The 16,138-nt window shown below is 37.6% G+C and overlaps 2 protein-coding genes across 2 annotated transcripts; one reads left to right on the forward strand and one right to left on the reverse strand.

Moving 5' to 3' along the window:
* The first annotated feature begins 481 nt into the window (after positions 1 to 481).
* On the forward strand, positions 482 to 3,446 carry LOC139940076 (uncharacterized). The gene is made up of 2 exons (XM_071936312.1): positions 482 to 1,239; positions 2,330 to 3,446. The coding sequence occupies exons 1-2, from the start codon at positions 946 to 948 to the stop codon at positions 2,519 to 2,521; spliced, it is 486 nt and encodes a 161-aa protein (XP_071792413.1). The 5' UTR covers positions 482 to 945; the 3' UTR covers positions 2,522 to 3,446.
* A 2,698-nt stretch (positions 3,447 to 6,144) lies between these two features.
* On the reverse strand, positions 6,145 to 16,091 carry LOC139940020 (GSK3B-interacting protein-like). Its single transcript, XM_071936211.1, has 2 exons — positions 15,873 to 16,091; positions 6,145 to 10,490 (listed from the first exon to the last, which is right to left on the reverse strand). The coding sequence occupies exons 1-2, from the start codon at positions 16,083 to 16,085 to the stop codon at positions 10,287 to 10,289; spliced, it is 417 nt and encodes a 138-aa protein (XP_071792312.1). The 5' UTR covers positions 16,086 to 16,091; the 3' UTR covers positions 6,145 to 10,286.
* Between the last annotated feature and the right edge of the window lie 47 nt (positions 16,092 to 16,138).

Genomic DNA, 16,138 nt, shown 5'->3' on the forward strand with positions numbered 1-16,138 from the left:
CATTTGCATATCATTGTCTTACATATGTGGGCGTGGCTTTATCCACTGCGTCATTTTGACCCATGCTTTGATGACGTAGTGAACGGGGGTAACAACAAGAGCGTTGCGCGTACGGTTGCGCGTTTTTTGTGAATGAAATTTACACAGTGCCGAACCTAGCCTATAGGCACCGCGGTCATTTATTTTTGTGTGTGTGCGGAATTGAAAAATTTGACAAGGATTACCAAACTCTTCAGACAATTTTCATTGCTCTTATAAGAGATAAGAGTTCCTGCCAATTCTGTGAATAATTTACACGTGTATCGCTCTGTACACGTATACAAACTTTTTGAAGCAATGCCACCATAGAAAGAGTGGCCTTGACGCTTGCTTGCATGCGTAAAGAGTTTGCGCACAGGCAAAAGACCAATCCATGTTTTCCTGTTTCGTCACAATGTAACTTTGTATACAGTTCGTTCTGTGTGTGTGTTCGCTTCACCTCACTCTCTAGGACGAGGTACGCATACACGATATTTGACGCATAATCAATACAGTACAATAAGTTGTCTTGTCGTTACATCACGTTAGCAACTAGTGCTCTAATGTCAACGGATCAGTTTGTCAGACAGCGTGTGTCGAGAGCGAAGCTTTAACCAACTTCGTTGCCACACTTAGTGATTTTTTGGACCAAAAATCAGGAGAAAAATCTTGTAACTTCTTCAGCAACTATACAGAGGGACTCTACCAACGGTTCCAACTGAGAGATTTCAGACAAGATAGCATCTGGAGACGTTTTCGGTACTTGTTTTTTGTAGGGTTGGTCGTGTGTGCATGTTGTGTTTGATTGTAGGCGGCACATACATGTACACCTCTGTCACAAGAACCTGGTAGAGTTATCAGCTACAAACACACCAACGCCACCTTTCCCAACCAAGAAGTGTCAGTTCAAACCACCAACTATCCACTATGCCTAACTCCGGCTACCAGGGGCTCATCAACCAACATTACTACGGGGATACCAAGGAAGCTGTCTTTCCACCGGGTGAGAAGTACGGGCAGTCCAACCTCCCTAACCCGGCCTTCTGGCACGCGTATATCACGGGAGGGCAGCCGGCCCGGAGGAGCGGTGGGATGCGTGGTGGAAGCAAGTACTCCCGTCATCTGAACATGAGTGACCCACTAGCTGGGGTCGGTGCCTCGTCGTCTCCGGTGAACAGCATGATGTGGCCGAACTTAAGAGGACCAAGCCCAACATCTGAGGTAAATCCAATCCCGACCCTGTCACAGAGCCTGTAACTTTTTAAGCACAAACATTGCTTAGCACAAACAAATACTGTTTAACAGAAAAAGGTTACCAGACTACATTGTACATAAAGTTTACATTGCTGTGACTGGTTCCACCCAAAACTTGCTTAACACGAAAAAGTATTGCTTAACAGGAATAGGTTGCCAGCCAATGTTAAACCAGTTTACATTGTTGTGACTGTTCTCCATTCAATTTTTGCTTAGCAGAGAAAATTGCTGAGCAGTATTTTCTGCTGTAAGAAATTGGCCCCTGGTGCAGAGAAAAAGTATACAAAACACTATTCATCTACTATTCCCATACAACAAAATACTACAACATTTTTCAAGGTTTGAAGAACAACTTAGCTCAGATTTATAAAGAAATCTCAGATTATATTAGGATTTTCACAATAAGTATGATTGCAATTATATTGACAACAACACCCTTGGCCTTCGCTCCAGCCTTACTTAAGCGGACAAAGATACTTTGTTCCCCTCGTGGGAGGTATTGCGTTTCGTGTCTCAAAGTCAAACAGTTGACATAACCTTAGTTTCCAACCTTCAAATAGTGGAATTATTACTTAGAGCTCCCTTTTAACCCAATCAGACATGCCCTTCAGGATCAAATCAACTCCCACACCAACCTATTTTCTGTTTACAATGGTGTCGAAACTACACACGATTTCATGTTTGTATTGAGGCGCCAACGAGACGAACTTTTGGTGGTGCTTTTCTTGCAGACAGGTACTTGGACACCTTCGATAATTGTCAAATACCACCAGTATTCTCACTTGGTGCAGGCCTATCCTAACATGTACATAGAAGAAAATTTCTGTGAAATTTGGACTCAATTAGTCATCGAAATTGCACCCCCCCCCCCCAAAAAAAAACCCACACTTTTGTTGCACAAACTTGTGTGCTTTCGGATGCCTAAACAAGGTCTTAAGTATTTTAATATTGAGTGTAAAACTACCTTCTCAAAAACTACACGTTCATGCTACAAACCAAACGAGTCTTATTTCATCCGAAACTCAACTTAATATTTGTCACAAAATCTGTTTCATAGATACCGTATGAATCACCACAACCTCTCACCCACTGCCTCCAAGAAGGAGGGATAAAGACCAATTCCGTGGCTCCCTTTGCCACCCTGGCCAAGCCAACGTGTGGATTCTTCTTCTCACGTGTGACAGACAACAAGAAGCGAAGAACGGGAATCCCGCCGGCAGATCTCGTCAAGTGGAGATATATCAAGTAGATTTCCAAAGACTTCGAATTGAGAAGGAGTTTGTACATTTTTTTTTAAATATTTGTTTTCACTTTTTGAAATACACTGTTACTTGTTTCAAATCCTACACACTGTTACTTGTCTTGTTTTAAACTCTCTTAAAAAAAAAAATTCTAATTCAAACACTTTTGGAAACTGGATTATGTTCATTCATTACACACAAAAAAAGTTTTGTTAGGTTTTGTTGAGTGTTTTTTACTGTTAGGCCTACTTATTTTATTTTAAACAGTTCATTTTTTTCATTCTAAATGAATTTCTAAATCAACCACTTTTGAAAATGGGTAATTTTTATTTTACACTCGAGACAAACAAATTTCTGTCTCTAAACGTCTTAAGTTTCGTAGTTGAAGGATAACATGCCTACGCATACAACCAAGGTCAAGTATCCAGTCCATTTAACATGGTATAAACAGGACCTTAAACGGCACCAGACCACTTTGACTCAATTTTTTTTGACTCACATAAAGTTTGCCTAAACCCCCCTAAATTGAATTCAGCTTCACAAAATTTAGAATGGCTGGCGCTTTATTTAACGTATTATTATTTGAGATAAACTTCAACATGCTAAGCTTAGGTGTGAAACTCACCATGAGCACAAAGTTTAATCTAAAATTATCGCAAATTTCCTCAAAATATGATTTTCTATTCATAGGCTTAGTCAAGACTACACAATTGAGGAAATGGAGTTGATAACGCAAATGCATAAAGTACGAAGCACACACACGATTTATGATGCAAAATAAACATGTGCACACACAGTGAACATACACGCAGATTTGGTTTGGTTTTCAACATTAATTTTTCAAAATTATGACATTGTTTTGATATTATTTTACTATTGGTGTGTAAATAAAAATGAACGCCAATCTGGCGTTCAAGATAAATTGAATCACAATATTTGAAGTTTTAGGTCCTTTATTTCGTGTTACGGTACTTTTTACCAATACGGTCAAATTAATCGGTCGCATGCCAGCGGGACAAAGATTAGCTCAATTATTATTACTTCACCTCATAAAAAATGTTTTTTAATTTTTTATGGTCAATTCGAAGTAAGGTGGTTATGGAAATATATTTTAGACGCGTGAAGTATGTCTCTCTCAGATTGTGTATTCAAATAACGGATTATTCTTCCTGCGTTGACATACATTTTTGCACGCTCCATATTTTCGGCGTTATCTCACAAACGCGACCACGTTTTGAGTTTAAGTTTTAACAGGTTAGTTACATATTTAATATGGTTAAACAATAAAACGGTTCCAAAACCAAAGGTACACCTCCTTAAAGGCAGTGGACACTATTTGTAATTACTCAAGATAATTATTAGCATAAAACCTCACTTGGTAATGAGTGATGGGGAGAGGTTGATAGTATAAAACATTGTGAGAAAAGGCCCCCTCTGAAGTGACGCAGTTTTCGAGAAAGAAGTAATTTTCCACGAATTTGATTTCGAGACCTCAGATTTAGTATTTGAGGTCTCAAAATCAAGCACCTGAAAGCACACAACTTCGTGTGACAATGGTGTTTTTTTCATAATCGCAACTCCGATGACCAATATAGAGCTAAACTTTTGTTATTTTATGCATGTTGAGATACACCAAGTGAGAAGACTGGTCTTTGACAATTACCAAGAGTGTCCAGTGTCTTTAAAAAGAATTTGCACGCGCGGAGTAACAATCTAGCAAGGTTTTTCGGTAAGACCGTTACACGAAAACAATATCTCGTTATGAGTTGGGTGGTTCTGATAAAAAAAAGGCTCAAAATGTTTTGATAGAGACAATCAGATCACTGATCGAATTCGAAACAGCGTGCTGTATCATACACCACCGATTCTTTTAAAAACTATTGCGAATACATGAACATATATAGAGCTTCATATTCGATATTGAGAAATAGTTTCGCTTTAAGGATAGGTACGGTACGCCATTCTTTAAAGTTATACTCCACTTTAAAAGCCATAAAGTGGCTAATGCTTGCTCTAAAAGCAGCAACTATCGGTTACGACTCGTGTAAATATTTGATATTCATTTAGCTATTTGCTGACCGACGTAAAGTGTTTATGTTCCTTACACACTCGAACCGCATAAATACAACGGGCGAATACTGAGACAGTAAACACAGCCTTCGTGGCAGGTCTAACTTTACTGCCTTTTATTTGAACGAATCTTTGTTCAATTTCAAAGGGTGTATGAAAAAGTAAACAGTTTCAAGAGAGCATTGGATTTCAAGTGAACGGAAGAATAATGTTTATGATGTATCCGGTTTTACTGTCCTTCATTGTAAAGTTGTAACTAAACCGAGTTTTGAGAGGGACAATTTTTTAGTCTTGTTTTTGTTTTTTATTTATTTATATAAAGTAATCTAACGGGATTGGGGAGGTTAAAAACTCAACTCAGTTGAATGAACAAAGGTTATGGTTTGGTAGTTGGAGCCTTTGTTTTCTGGAAAAAGTCCTCATATTCCTCTGATATTGAAACGACAAGGTGGAAGGCCTCTGGGTTCGAGTATTTTATCCCCGCCCCTACAGTTTCGACCGTCGTGTTTGCGAAAGTATGAGTTTCTTCAACGGAGGGCGCTGCGTCCAAATGACATTAATTTTGTGTCAGTTTCAAAAACTCATTGACCAAACCCCGAAAGCTGTTAGCGCCCTCTTTTGATCAAATACGAACAATGATAACTGATCAACCCGCTCTCTAATATTTATAATGAATTTGCTTGTAAATTGTAACGGTTTTGCTTTATCATGCGTGACTTATACAGGCTTTAATAATTGCTTTCTAATCAATTGTTGTGTGTCCACTATCGCCAATTTCTTTTAAATGTGTAAAAAAACAAATTCTTAGTTGAGATAAAATATCAGACTGAACAAACAACCATACTCATTTGCAAACACTTCACAATAATATTTCACAATGTGTTTACGATTGTAGCTTGTACTTGATCGTGCACAATTTGTAGGTAAGGACTTTTGCGCCGGCCCTTGTGAAGACATTTCCCGAAGACGTTTCTAGCCCGAAGACGTTTGAATAGCCGCTCCAGGACTGAGATACAGCCTGCCGGGGCTTGAGCAATATTTCCTCCACTGAAGATTCAGCAAGTCCGGTCACGCGCGGGTGTTAAGCTTTGGTTCGTTGGCATGGTTATATGCTACAAACTGTAAATTAAATTTCACATGTAAGATTTGTCATCAACGCACGTCAACTTGTGGTACTGATTCGTGACAATTGTCGACAATCGACTAGATCCTGGATGTTTGATTACAAAACGTGCGTTAACTTTAAAAACGAGTGTCACGCTTACAGCTCCTTCGGAATCAGTACAGAGAAGCTTGCAGAATCATGGCTTAACGAAAGCGCTATATATAGCTGCCAAATTGAAACACAAACACAATTTATTATGAAACACAATTGTCGTTGGAAAGGCATATAAGCCCTCACTGTGTATTGTTTTTTTCCCAATCCCATTTGTTTTATACTACATCCAACAATATGCCTTTAATAGTGGTGTTTTTTTTTAACCTCATTTGTTTTTTGTTTACATTAGTACATGCATAGAGAAAGGACCTCTATGGTACATGCAACGACATACAATAGGACTATAAGTTCATAATACAAAAATACAGCTGCTATAGATGTTCACAGAGAATGGTATTTATTTCCGTATTTCTCCTTCAATGTAAATTCCAGAATAAACACAAAACCAGCATATCAGACAAGACAAGTAAAGAAACATGTCTACAATGATACTTGCCAAAACTAAATTGTCAGACAATACGCCATTCATCTTCAAAACAGAACCGATATTGTAAATTGCTCCGTTCATCCAAGATCAATTTAAGGGTCCCATGCTAAATTGTAGGACATTTGTAACTCATGTGAAAGGATAAAAGTATTTGTAGGCCTGCTTGGGCCAAATTCTCAAAAAAGGAAATACGTTATAAAAACAACCATGTTGAAAATAGCACTTTCACACAATGTACATTTTTGTGCAAATTTTCAACCGTGCTAAAATTTATCAGGGGATGCTTGCTAAATTGCTCTCGTGTGAAATGGACATTTCTTTATTTCAATAACGAGCAAAACACACACGTAAGACATAAGACAGATTCTTGTGTCACTCTCTAAATACAAAACAAACAGATTTGGGAGCAAAATAGCAGTGATTCTCAGTGAGTCTCATCCACAAATCCACGGCTTAAGACCGACATTCTACCCGTGCGTCACACACGGAAAGCTATAAACAAGTAGAGAAATCATGGATATAAAACTCGCCAACCCTCCTGGAAATTCCAGATAGAAAACAGGTACTGACATATTCAATGAAAACTACAGTCATGTTCAGGTAGAAAGCTAGACTAAGTAACCGGGCTCTGCACTCAAATTTAGCAATTTTGACATTTGCATGATCTAGTTGTAGTACTGCAAATGTCAAAATTGTAAAAATGAGTATAGCCCCCCAGTTACTGGGTCTAGATATAAGTAAGAAAATGCATATGCCGTTTTTTATATATAAATAAGTACAGAGCCCCAGTTACTGAGTCTGGTGCCCTGGTCTAGTGCGCAGCCAGAATTATGGGTCTATTTGTACATGAACACCAAACTAACAATATCGGGCAACTCTTTGCAGATCTTGGATTTGACAAACCCAAGCACTTTTTATTCACTATTGGCACATCGATTGTTAACTGATACATGTACACACATGTCTCTGAAATAACTGCTATTTAAACTGTTATTCACAAAATGGACACAGCAAAATTATTGTGTAACCAAGTTTGTGTCTGTGCAATCAGGAAAGTATATTTAAATTCTGTAAACTCTAAAGACAAAACCTCCATGTCTAGTTTCTTAAAATTTAGAACTTTCTCGGTAAATTACAGAGATAGTACCTTTTACAATATTCTGTTAAATTGATTTCAACACCATTTAAACTTCAACAAAATGTGACCTTTTAAATAGATGAACACATTTTTAAGATGAGAAAAATTAATTTCAGCTGTTTATCTACTGGACTGCATTGATAATATACACGTTTATCCATAACTTGGGTAGCTGAACACAAAAACAAAGTAGCAGTGTGAAGTATAAAAAAATATTTCAGATGTAAGCAGAGTTTTTTGAGAATGAAAGCATGTAATACTTAATTATGTACAAACAAAATTTATCGAACATTGCTTTGTTTATTTGCTTTACAATTACAAATAAGACATCGGTCACCAACCTTACACCAAAACATGTTGAAATCGAACATCCTTATATGTGAATTTTTCCCCCAACAGTTTTTTAACTGATAAACTTCAATTCTAAGCAACATAAAACGGTGCAGCAGACGGTTAAGAAATGTTTCATAGCAAACAAGTATAAAAGAACAGCGTTATTAATTCAAGTTGAAAACCAAACCACGTAAATAATTAGGATGCAGCAAATCAATAAATAAAATCTCCTCATTAGTTTAAATCCAGCACTGAGAGACCAATACGATGACAGGATATCATAAACACACATTAAAACAAAGTACTAAATCCTCAAGAGAAATACATGTTTCTCTTTCTTAAATCCTTGTGTTAAAAGTTGGGAAAATAACAACTGAATTTTGACTGTAGTCAAAAGTCACCATTGCTTAGCTTGACTTCCTCATGCGAAACAAGTGATGTCTTATTAAAAAAAAACAGGATATGGAATTTCATGTTTTTGTATCATGATGAAGAATAATAAATGAATGAAATGAGTGAATGAAGCCATATCGGATAATGCAAAGAATTTTCACTCTTACTCCCCTGGTTATTCTGGTGCTTTCACTGAAACGGGACCATCAAAATTGATAATACTTTCAAAGATTGGTGAGTTTGTTTAAACCAATATGATGCGAGTGTTAGTTCTCATGATGAGAACTAACACTCGGCCCAAACCGCTGATCTATCCCCCTTTCAAGCCACTGTGGACACTTTTGGTAATTGTCAAAGACCAGTATTCTCACTGGGCGTATCCCAACATAATATGCATAAAATAACAAACCTGTGCAATTTTGGACTCGATTGGTCATCAAAGTTGCAAGAGAATAATGAAAGAAAAACACCTTTGGTGCATAAATCTGTGTGCTTTCAGATGTTAGTTTTTTTTCTCTAACAATTATTTTGAGTATTACCAAGTGTCCTTGGGTGGATTTCACAAAGGTAGTCCTAACTTAGGACTAGTCCTAGGCAATGCTAAGAGATAGGACTGGTCCTAAGTTAGGACCAGTCACTCATCCTAACTTAGGACTGGTCCTATCTCTTAGCATTGCCTAGGACTAGTCCTAAGTTAAGACAACCTTTGTGAAATCCACCCTAGAGTGCCTTTAACTATAGTGCATTCAAACAGCGTTTTGACATTATGCAGAGAGCTATGGCCCTAGCCTGTGGACTTGTTTTTCTTGTGACCGAAAGATCTCCTGGGTATTTTAATTTGCATCAGTTTTCTGATTGCTTCTGGACTTGGGTGACACGATGTAAGAAATGCCTGTTGGGAAACGAGCAAGGAGGGGACTTTATGACATTTAGATTAATTTTATTAGGGGAGCTGTGGGTGTGTTCCCTATAGGAAAGACTTTTGGTGATTTGCCAGGGTTCTTTTTCTTCCAGAATAACAAATCTGAAATTGTACATTGATTGCCATGTCTCACTTTTATGTCAGTTGCAAAAGAATAGTTAATGGCCTGGCGTTTCGACCTTAAAACAAAGTCTTTCTCGAAGGCTAAATGACAACACAACAAACATGGACAGGTACATGTAACTAAGTGTGTCAGTTCTAAGAACAGCAGACTGCTCCGAGTATGAGCATCCCTACAATCAAATTATACAAAAAATTATATTTCATTTACAGACACTTGGTGGGGGGGGGGGGGGGGGGCTGGGGCAACGACCCTTATCACAAGGGTGTTTTATCTTGCCTAGTGCAGCTCAAAGAAGTCATAATAGCCTTAGGATATGATGAAGCTCGTGGGCCCCTTTATGCCAGTGCACAAACTTTAAAAGTGCAAGTTATTGGATTTTAAGCGAAAAATCCTCATGGAACATTTTGAACTTTACTCACAAGTATTCCAATCGTTACCACAGTAACTTTTGCTTGTAGTCATGATTATGCACATATTTTTTGCATTTTTCACTTACACAGCCAAATGTAGGGCATCATTTAAGCGCAAACCCTTTCATATAAAAATGAGGACCGTAGGTGCGAAATTTTGCGGTATGAGGCACCATGATTATTAGGCCCAGATAATTAGATCTCGAAGAATACTCTTTCTCAGTAACAGTTTCGCGCAATCTAACCGGATATATGTTCACGATGACGAGCTGCATAGCGCTCCTTCTATAGGACCTGTTCAGAATGGATGCACCGCTGTACATTATAACCATCACATCAGATGAGCTTTGATGACACTGATGAGCTTTGTAGTACATAGTCTGACAGTGGATACGGGGCGAAATGTGGCAGAGTTTTCTCCATCATTAGCAGAGGTAGGGCGGGGGGGGGGGGGTAACAAATTTTGAAAAGTATTGGTACAAGGCAAGGCCAAACAAAATTTGTGACGCTGTATAACTATCACATCAGAAGGGGTTTGATGGCGTAGTACATTGTCCAACAGTTGATCCTAGGCAAAATGTGGCAAAGTTTGGAAAGGCAAGCAGTTGTACAAGGCAAGGCCAAAGAAGATGTCAAGGTTCCTCTCCATAAAAACTCTTGAGAGTGAATGACATTCCTCAGTTAGTTCTGTTAACATCGGCACAACTTTCCTCCTCGACATCCTTCTGTTCGTTCTGGAGGAGTTGAAGTTTGTCGGCTAGAGCCTCTCCGAATGTGAGTCTGTACTGGGGGCTGTGCTTGTCCAGGAGGGCATAGATTGTCTCATAATACGGCAACGTCTTGTCCGCATCTTGGACGGAATCATATGTGGAGCCAACAATCTGAGGAAAAGGAAACCAGTGATTTTTTTATATAAATCTGTGATAGAAATATTCAAGCCAATATTGGGAAAATTCATATTGTAGCGGCAGAAGTAGCAATGTAGCCCATGGAGACAGTTTCTTGATTGAACTATTAATTATTTTATAGGGTGTCATGACTGTGTGGTTTTTAAGCATAACATTTCAAGTTCTGGTGGTTAAGTCATCAGGGCGTGGGTTCGAATCCCAGTCATGCCTAAAAAGGATTCAGGCCTGAAGTCTTTTAATGTTTGAGTGAGAAATAACTGCTTTCTAGAAAAATACATTACTTCAGAGGGAGGCATTTCTAAAAATTTGTTATACTATCAGCAGCTCTCCATTGCTTGTTACCAAGTAAGTTTTTATGCTAACAGTTATTATATTAAGTAATTACCAATAGTGTCCAGTGCCTTTAAAATTAAAGGTAATAACATTAACATTGTATTAATGTTTGGCTTTCCACCAGACAACAAAATGTCCCCAAGGTTTTGAAGTAATAAACTAAGATGATTAATTATTCAGGCATGTTGGTGACAATGTCTGCAGAGTGTCTCTAATTAATGAACAGCTTGATTTGATGAACCATGGAAGCCTCTATGAATAATATTATTCACTGGACTCCATGATGAAACTCAGCATGCATAACACAGCCTGGAGAACCGATTAGACTGGAAAATTATTCTACCACAAAATATAACTATCAACAGAATGCATGTGTAATTTACTGGAATGTGTTGACCAAAAGCAATACATTTGGGGAGTTAAGACTGTCTGGATGGGTTTTCTACTTGGAGTAAACATCATTTTTTGCACAGTGTATGAACAAATAATGTGCACAAAACAGAAAAAGTGTTTGTATTTAGTGTAATAGGCCTATAATTTGAGATTTGTTTAGTAGTCTTTAATAATGACATTCAGTCATATGTGCACAAAATGGAACGTTTATATACAATTAACAATGTATGTAAATTAAATTATGCACAAAAACTGAAACTAGTCAAACCAAAAAGGAGCACATGCTATATATGGAATTGCACTGACTACCAAAACACTGATGCAAGATAATTTTCATACAGACACTGTTTAGGACTGGAACTTTATCTTCCATTTCCATTGGGAAAATCTTAAAGTCTCTAATATTTTAGGACAGATTTTAAAGGGCACCAAAACCAAACCAGGGCAACATAGGCCCATGTGTTATTCCAGAATGTCTGGCAGGTTATCGTACTATGGGCATCCATGTCTGGATCAGGGCCATAGAGGTTATTGCCCTTTGCATTTTTTACCCCCATTTTTTAAACAGTAGCCAATAGCCATTTTTTTAAGCAGTGTTCAAGCAAAGCAAAGTCTTAAACGAAGGAAAGAGGGTGGTGCAATCAGTTACCCAACTGCAGATCAAGTACATATTTAATGAATTTGACACTGTGTAAGATTAATGAATTCAACAGAATAGGAAAATCTTTGAACCTAGACTGCTCATCTGAGTTTCAAATTCAGTAACTTTATACTCGCTTGTCTCTGTGGTCTAGCAACTAATGTACCTAAGCAGAAGCAGGGACTCTATCACCTGACACTTTTCATTCTAATAAAATATCACAGTTGACAGCTTAGGTGGCAAACATTTCTGCTATGGAACAATCAGCGCAGGCTAGATCAGCCCTATCAAACAGTCAATATGCCAGGGTTTACAATTCATGAGCAGGCAATACCATTTAAAATAGTTGTCATACTGTACGATGGATACTGGACTACTTCAGGTCATGGCCTTTTTGTGCAGTTTTGTATCAGGGGGTCACCCAGAGAATATATTTGGATGTGGGGTAAAAACAAATTTGCCTGGGGTTGGGTCGGGGATGGGGGATAAAAGACATAAGACATAAGAAAACTTTATTGAGTCAGAAATTGTCTTTGAAAACTCCTTGAGCGCAATGACATAATTTAGGACTTAATCAGGGGTAGCAATGGATTCTTGAAATGTTTGTAAACCATTGAAAATTGTTGAAGACAATTGACTAAGCAAGATCCTGCGCCTCCGATCATTTTGTATGTAAGGGGCGCAATATAAATTTTAATTATTGTTATTATTTTTAAAGTGCCTAAATCTCCTTCATAACTCTCTGAATTTAAGGATCCATCCATCATATGAAACCAAATTATTTGTTTGGTTTGTATTCCACTAAGAACCCACCAAACTTTTTAATGTGAAATTACTTAGTAAGGAAACTCCAATTTTACTCAGATTAATTTCACTGTTGTTGTTCCAAGCAAATACAGGTTTCACTGAATTAAGGATCCATCCAAATTTTTGATTTTGTTGTAGTCCACTGAGAAACCAACCAACTTTTTAGAGTCAAATTTCACAGTGTTGATGTAACGGAAACACCACAGGATTTTCCTTCACAAGAATTTCTCATTTGTGGTTCCAAGCAAAAACAGTTTTCACTGAACTACAAACACTGTACAGAGTGTGTAGAGCGTCGACCACATTTCATCTACAAAACTCAAACTGTCAAGGCTCAAGGGCAGGCAAACACAAATCAAATTTAATCGTGACTCCATTTTATTCACTGCCAGGGTCTGGCTGAAGTGTTTGGCAAGGAGAATCCAAACAATTTGAACTTCCAACGCAAGCACTTGAGTTAGTAGAGTATGGAATGGGGAAACATGCACAACCTGGAGTACACCACTGTAAGCTCAATTGCAGTACTAATTGAAGCTACCCTTCTAACAAGGAGGATTTGTTCCACAAATCCAGGTATGTTAGAATAACACACATTCTCAGAGATTGAGAAATAAATTAACATTTATTTCTGCATATGACAACAAGTTCATCAAGATCCTGCACAATGTGTGTAGAAAACCATCATATTGTATACATGAGCCTTATAAGAATCAATTGGTCAGTCAGTTTGGCCTTTTAAGGTGTTTGGCTGTACAGTGTGCCAAAGTAACTAGTGACAGTGTAATTAAAATGAGTCCACCAAATGGTGAAGAAAAAGTTTTGAAGATTTGTCTCAATGGAATTAAAGGCTAAGGTCCTTTATAAAAAAAAAACTAAAAAAAAACAAAAACATTTACACACCCCAACAAATAAAAATATATACACATCCGCCACAACTAACAACCCAATTACCCCCCCCCCAAAAAAAAAAAAACCCCAACAAAATAACAAAATAGCAACAAAACCCTGAACTTACTAACTGAATTATAAAGTAAATTGAGTGCACATTCCGGTATTTTGATGATGCACTTGGTATGGGCCAAGGGCCTTACCTGTCTCAACTACTCATCCGACAACAACCAGGCATGAGGCACACCTCCATTACAGAACACAGAATGCTTTTACCAGAGGAAGCATTCTTCTAAAGTGCAAGCTGCTGACAAAAACTGCGTTTTTACAATTTTTGTACGATTTTTGTTGGTTAAAGATTTAAAAGATCCTGACAATTTGAAAAAAAATGTGCTTTTTACACAAATGTGCATTGATTGTCCCTACAATCCGGAATTGACAAGTTAGACCTATTATCTCAGCATTTGTATTCTCAAATTTTGAGAAAACTCATACACATCAAATTTAGTTAGATCCAAGCCACAACACAGTACCATATTTACACACAAATGGCTTGGGCAAGTTTGGTTAACGGTATGTTTGTTTAGTAGGAGTGTGTGAGTAGTGTAGTCTGACCTTGTTTTGTGTTAAATAAATTATACAACAAATTCTACTCTGCATGTTATGCAGTCATTATTTGTCAAGAATGGCATACAAGCCCCAGATTACTGTCAGACAAACTTGACATGTGCACATTACAGAAAGGTAAAAAAGTGCATACAGCAATTACAGTCTTAGTTCACAAAGCCATTCATAGCAACCGTTGAGTGATATCAGTCAGCATTATCCATTGGTGTTTTATGAGGTAATTAGTAAAGAGCAAATGATGAGCAAATAAAACAAAATAAAATAAAAACACAAAACCACCAAACCCTCACAACCAAGTAAGAAAAATAAAGCCATTGTCTGTTGCTCCTGACTGATGTACAAACGTAGGCCTACATGTAGCAGACGACTGATGACAAAAGAGGTGATCAATTGTGTAGTTGCCTTTGAAACCATTTCTAATACAAAACTAGATGATCAATTGTTGAATTTAAGAGTATAGGGTTCCCACAACCCTGGAAGTCACAGCTATGATTATTGTGTTGAGTGTCATGCTTGATCGTTTTACCAAGGTCTTTCAGGATATGTTCCCATGCTAAAAGTGATCTACCTTTTGTATGATCCACTTCACTGCTTATTACCAGTCCATGTTTGTTCTGCTGCCATTTAGCCTTCAAGAAAGACTCTGCTAGGGTTGAAATGTCGGGCAATTAACTATTTATTTTATTTTTTCCCTTTAGCAGATAACAAGATGGCCCTACGTTGGCTATTTAACAGCCCATCTGTTAATATTTTGATCCATGACAGGCAATCAGGCATGCAACTGTAACTTAATCAAAACAGATTCAACTACAAAATTTCAATGACTTTGTATTAATATAGTATTTTTCAATTTTGAATGGTAATTAAAACAAAGAAAAAGGAAAAAAAGAGGAAATCAGCTGATCCGAGGAAAATTTGCACGCCTGCCATGAATTCGAATGATTGATACAAACAAAATAAATACATTCCTCAGGACGTATTGAAAAGAAAACTGCTATCTTTCCTTTTTACTAGAAAATGAATTTGCAAATATTATTCCTACTTATACTATGGTAAAAATGGGTATTTCTATATAAAAAAGGCTGATCTGGGTGTATAATTTTTTTTTAACATTAAATATTTCCACACAGAATCAACTAGTTAGTTGACATTTCAGAATGCAATTGTAACCATTAAATAAAATTATGTGATTTTCCTTCCTCATTTGGTTCTGAGAAACACTGTAAATTAAAAAAGAGAGGTCGTTCCAAGGTCTTTTCATGTCACTTATTAATAGAACATGTAATATTAGTAATATTATTTTATTTAGGGGGCCTCTACTAAAGAGAAAATCATTAGTCAAACTAAAACTGATTGTCTGCAAGTGAAAAGCCTAAACTAAATCATGCTAATTAATTAAATTAGTAAGGTCGACTTCAACGTGTTTAGGGGTAAACGAAATGAGTTGCCTCGAGGGCTCTTCACCCACGCTTCACCATTCATGCACATTCCAACATGTGGCTTTCTTATGAATGAGTCACTTTTTGTTTGCCCTTTCTTTGCCTGTCTGAGCTCTGAGTTGCAACCAGCAGTATACCGTACATCAAACAGGCCGTGTCCGTACCAACATTCCTAAATAAAAGTCTGCCGCCGTGCACAAGTGTGACAGCGTAGAAATTTCGACTCACCCGAAAACCCTGCAACGTGAGTTCCACGCAAAACATATCGCCTTCCTTCGTCTTTACGTTGAGGTAAGCTTGTTCATCAGTATTGTCCAGCTTCTCTGAAATGTCCACATAGTCAACGGCAAATTTAACCTCACGGACAGCTGAGTTTGCCTCGATTTTCATCAATTTTTCATCAGTGTCCGGAGTCGGCAAGTCGCTCGTGTCGTCTGCCATTTTTTGTAAATTTCACCAACTGATTTTTGAAAAGCGCCCTCAAGAGTTCAAAA

Source organism: Asterias amurensis, chromosome 7, assembly GCF_032118995.1.
Source record: "Asterias amurensis chromosome 7, ASM3211899v1".
Taxonomy (NCBI): domain Eukaryota; kingdom Metazoa; phylum Echinodermata; class Asteroidea; order Forcipulatida; family Asteriidae; genus Asterias; species Asterias amurensis.

Coding starts and splice junctions, on each gene's coding strand:
- LOC139940076 (XM_071936312.1), top strand. CDS start 946: ATGCCTAACTCCGGCTACCAGGGGCTCATCAACCAACATTACTACGGG. Junction 1,240..2,329: donor GACCAAGCCCAACATCTGAG/GTAAATCCAATC, acceptor TCTGTTTCATAG/ATACCGTATGAATCACCACA.
- LOC139940020 (XM_071936211.1), bottom strand. CDS start 16,085: ATGGCAGACGACACGAGCGACTTGCCGACTCCGGACACTGATGAAAAA. Junction 10,491..15,872: donor TCACGTTGCAGGGTTTTCGG/GTGAGTCGAAAT, acceptor CCTTTTCCTCAG/ATTGTTGGCTCCACATATGA.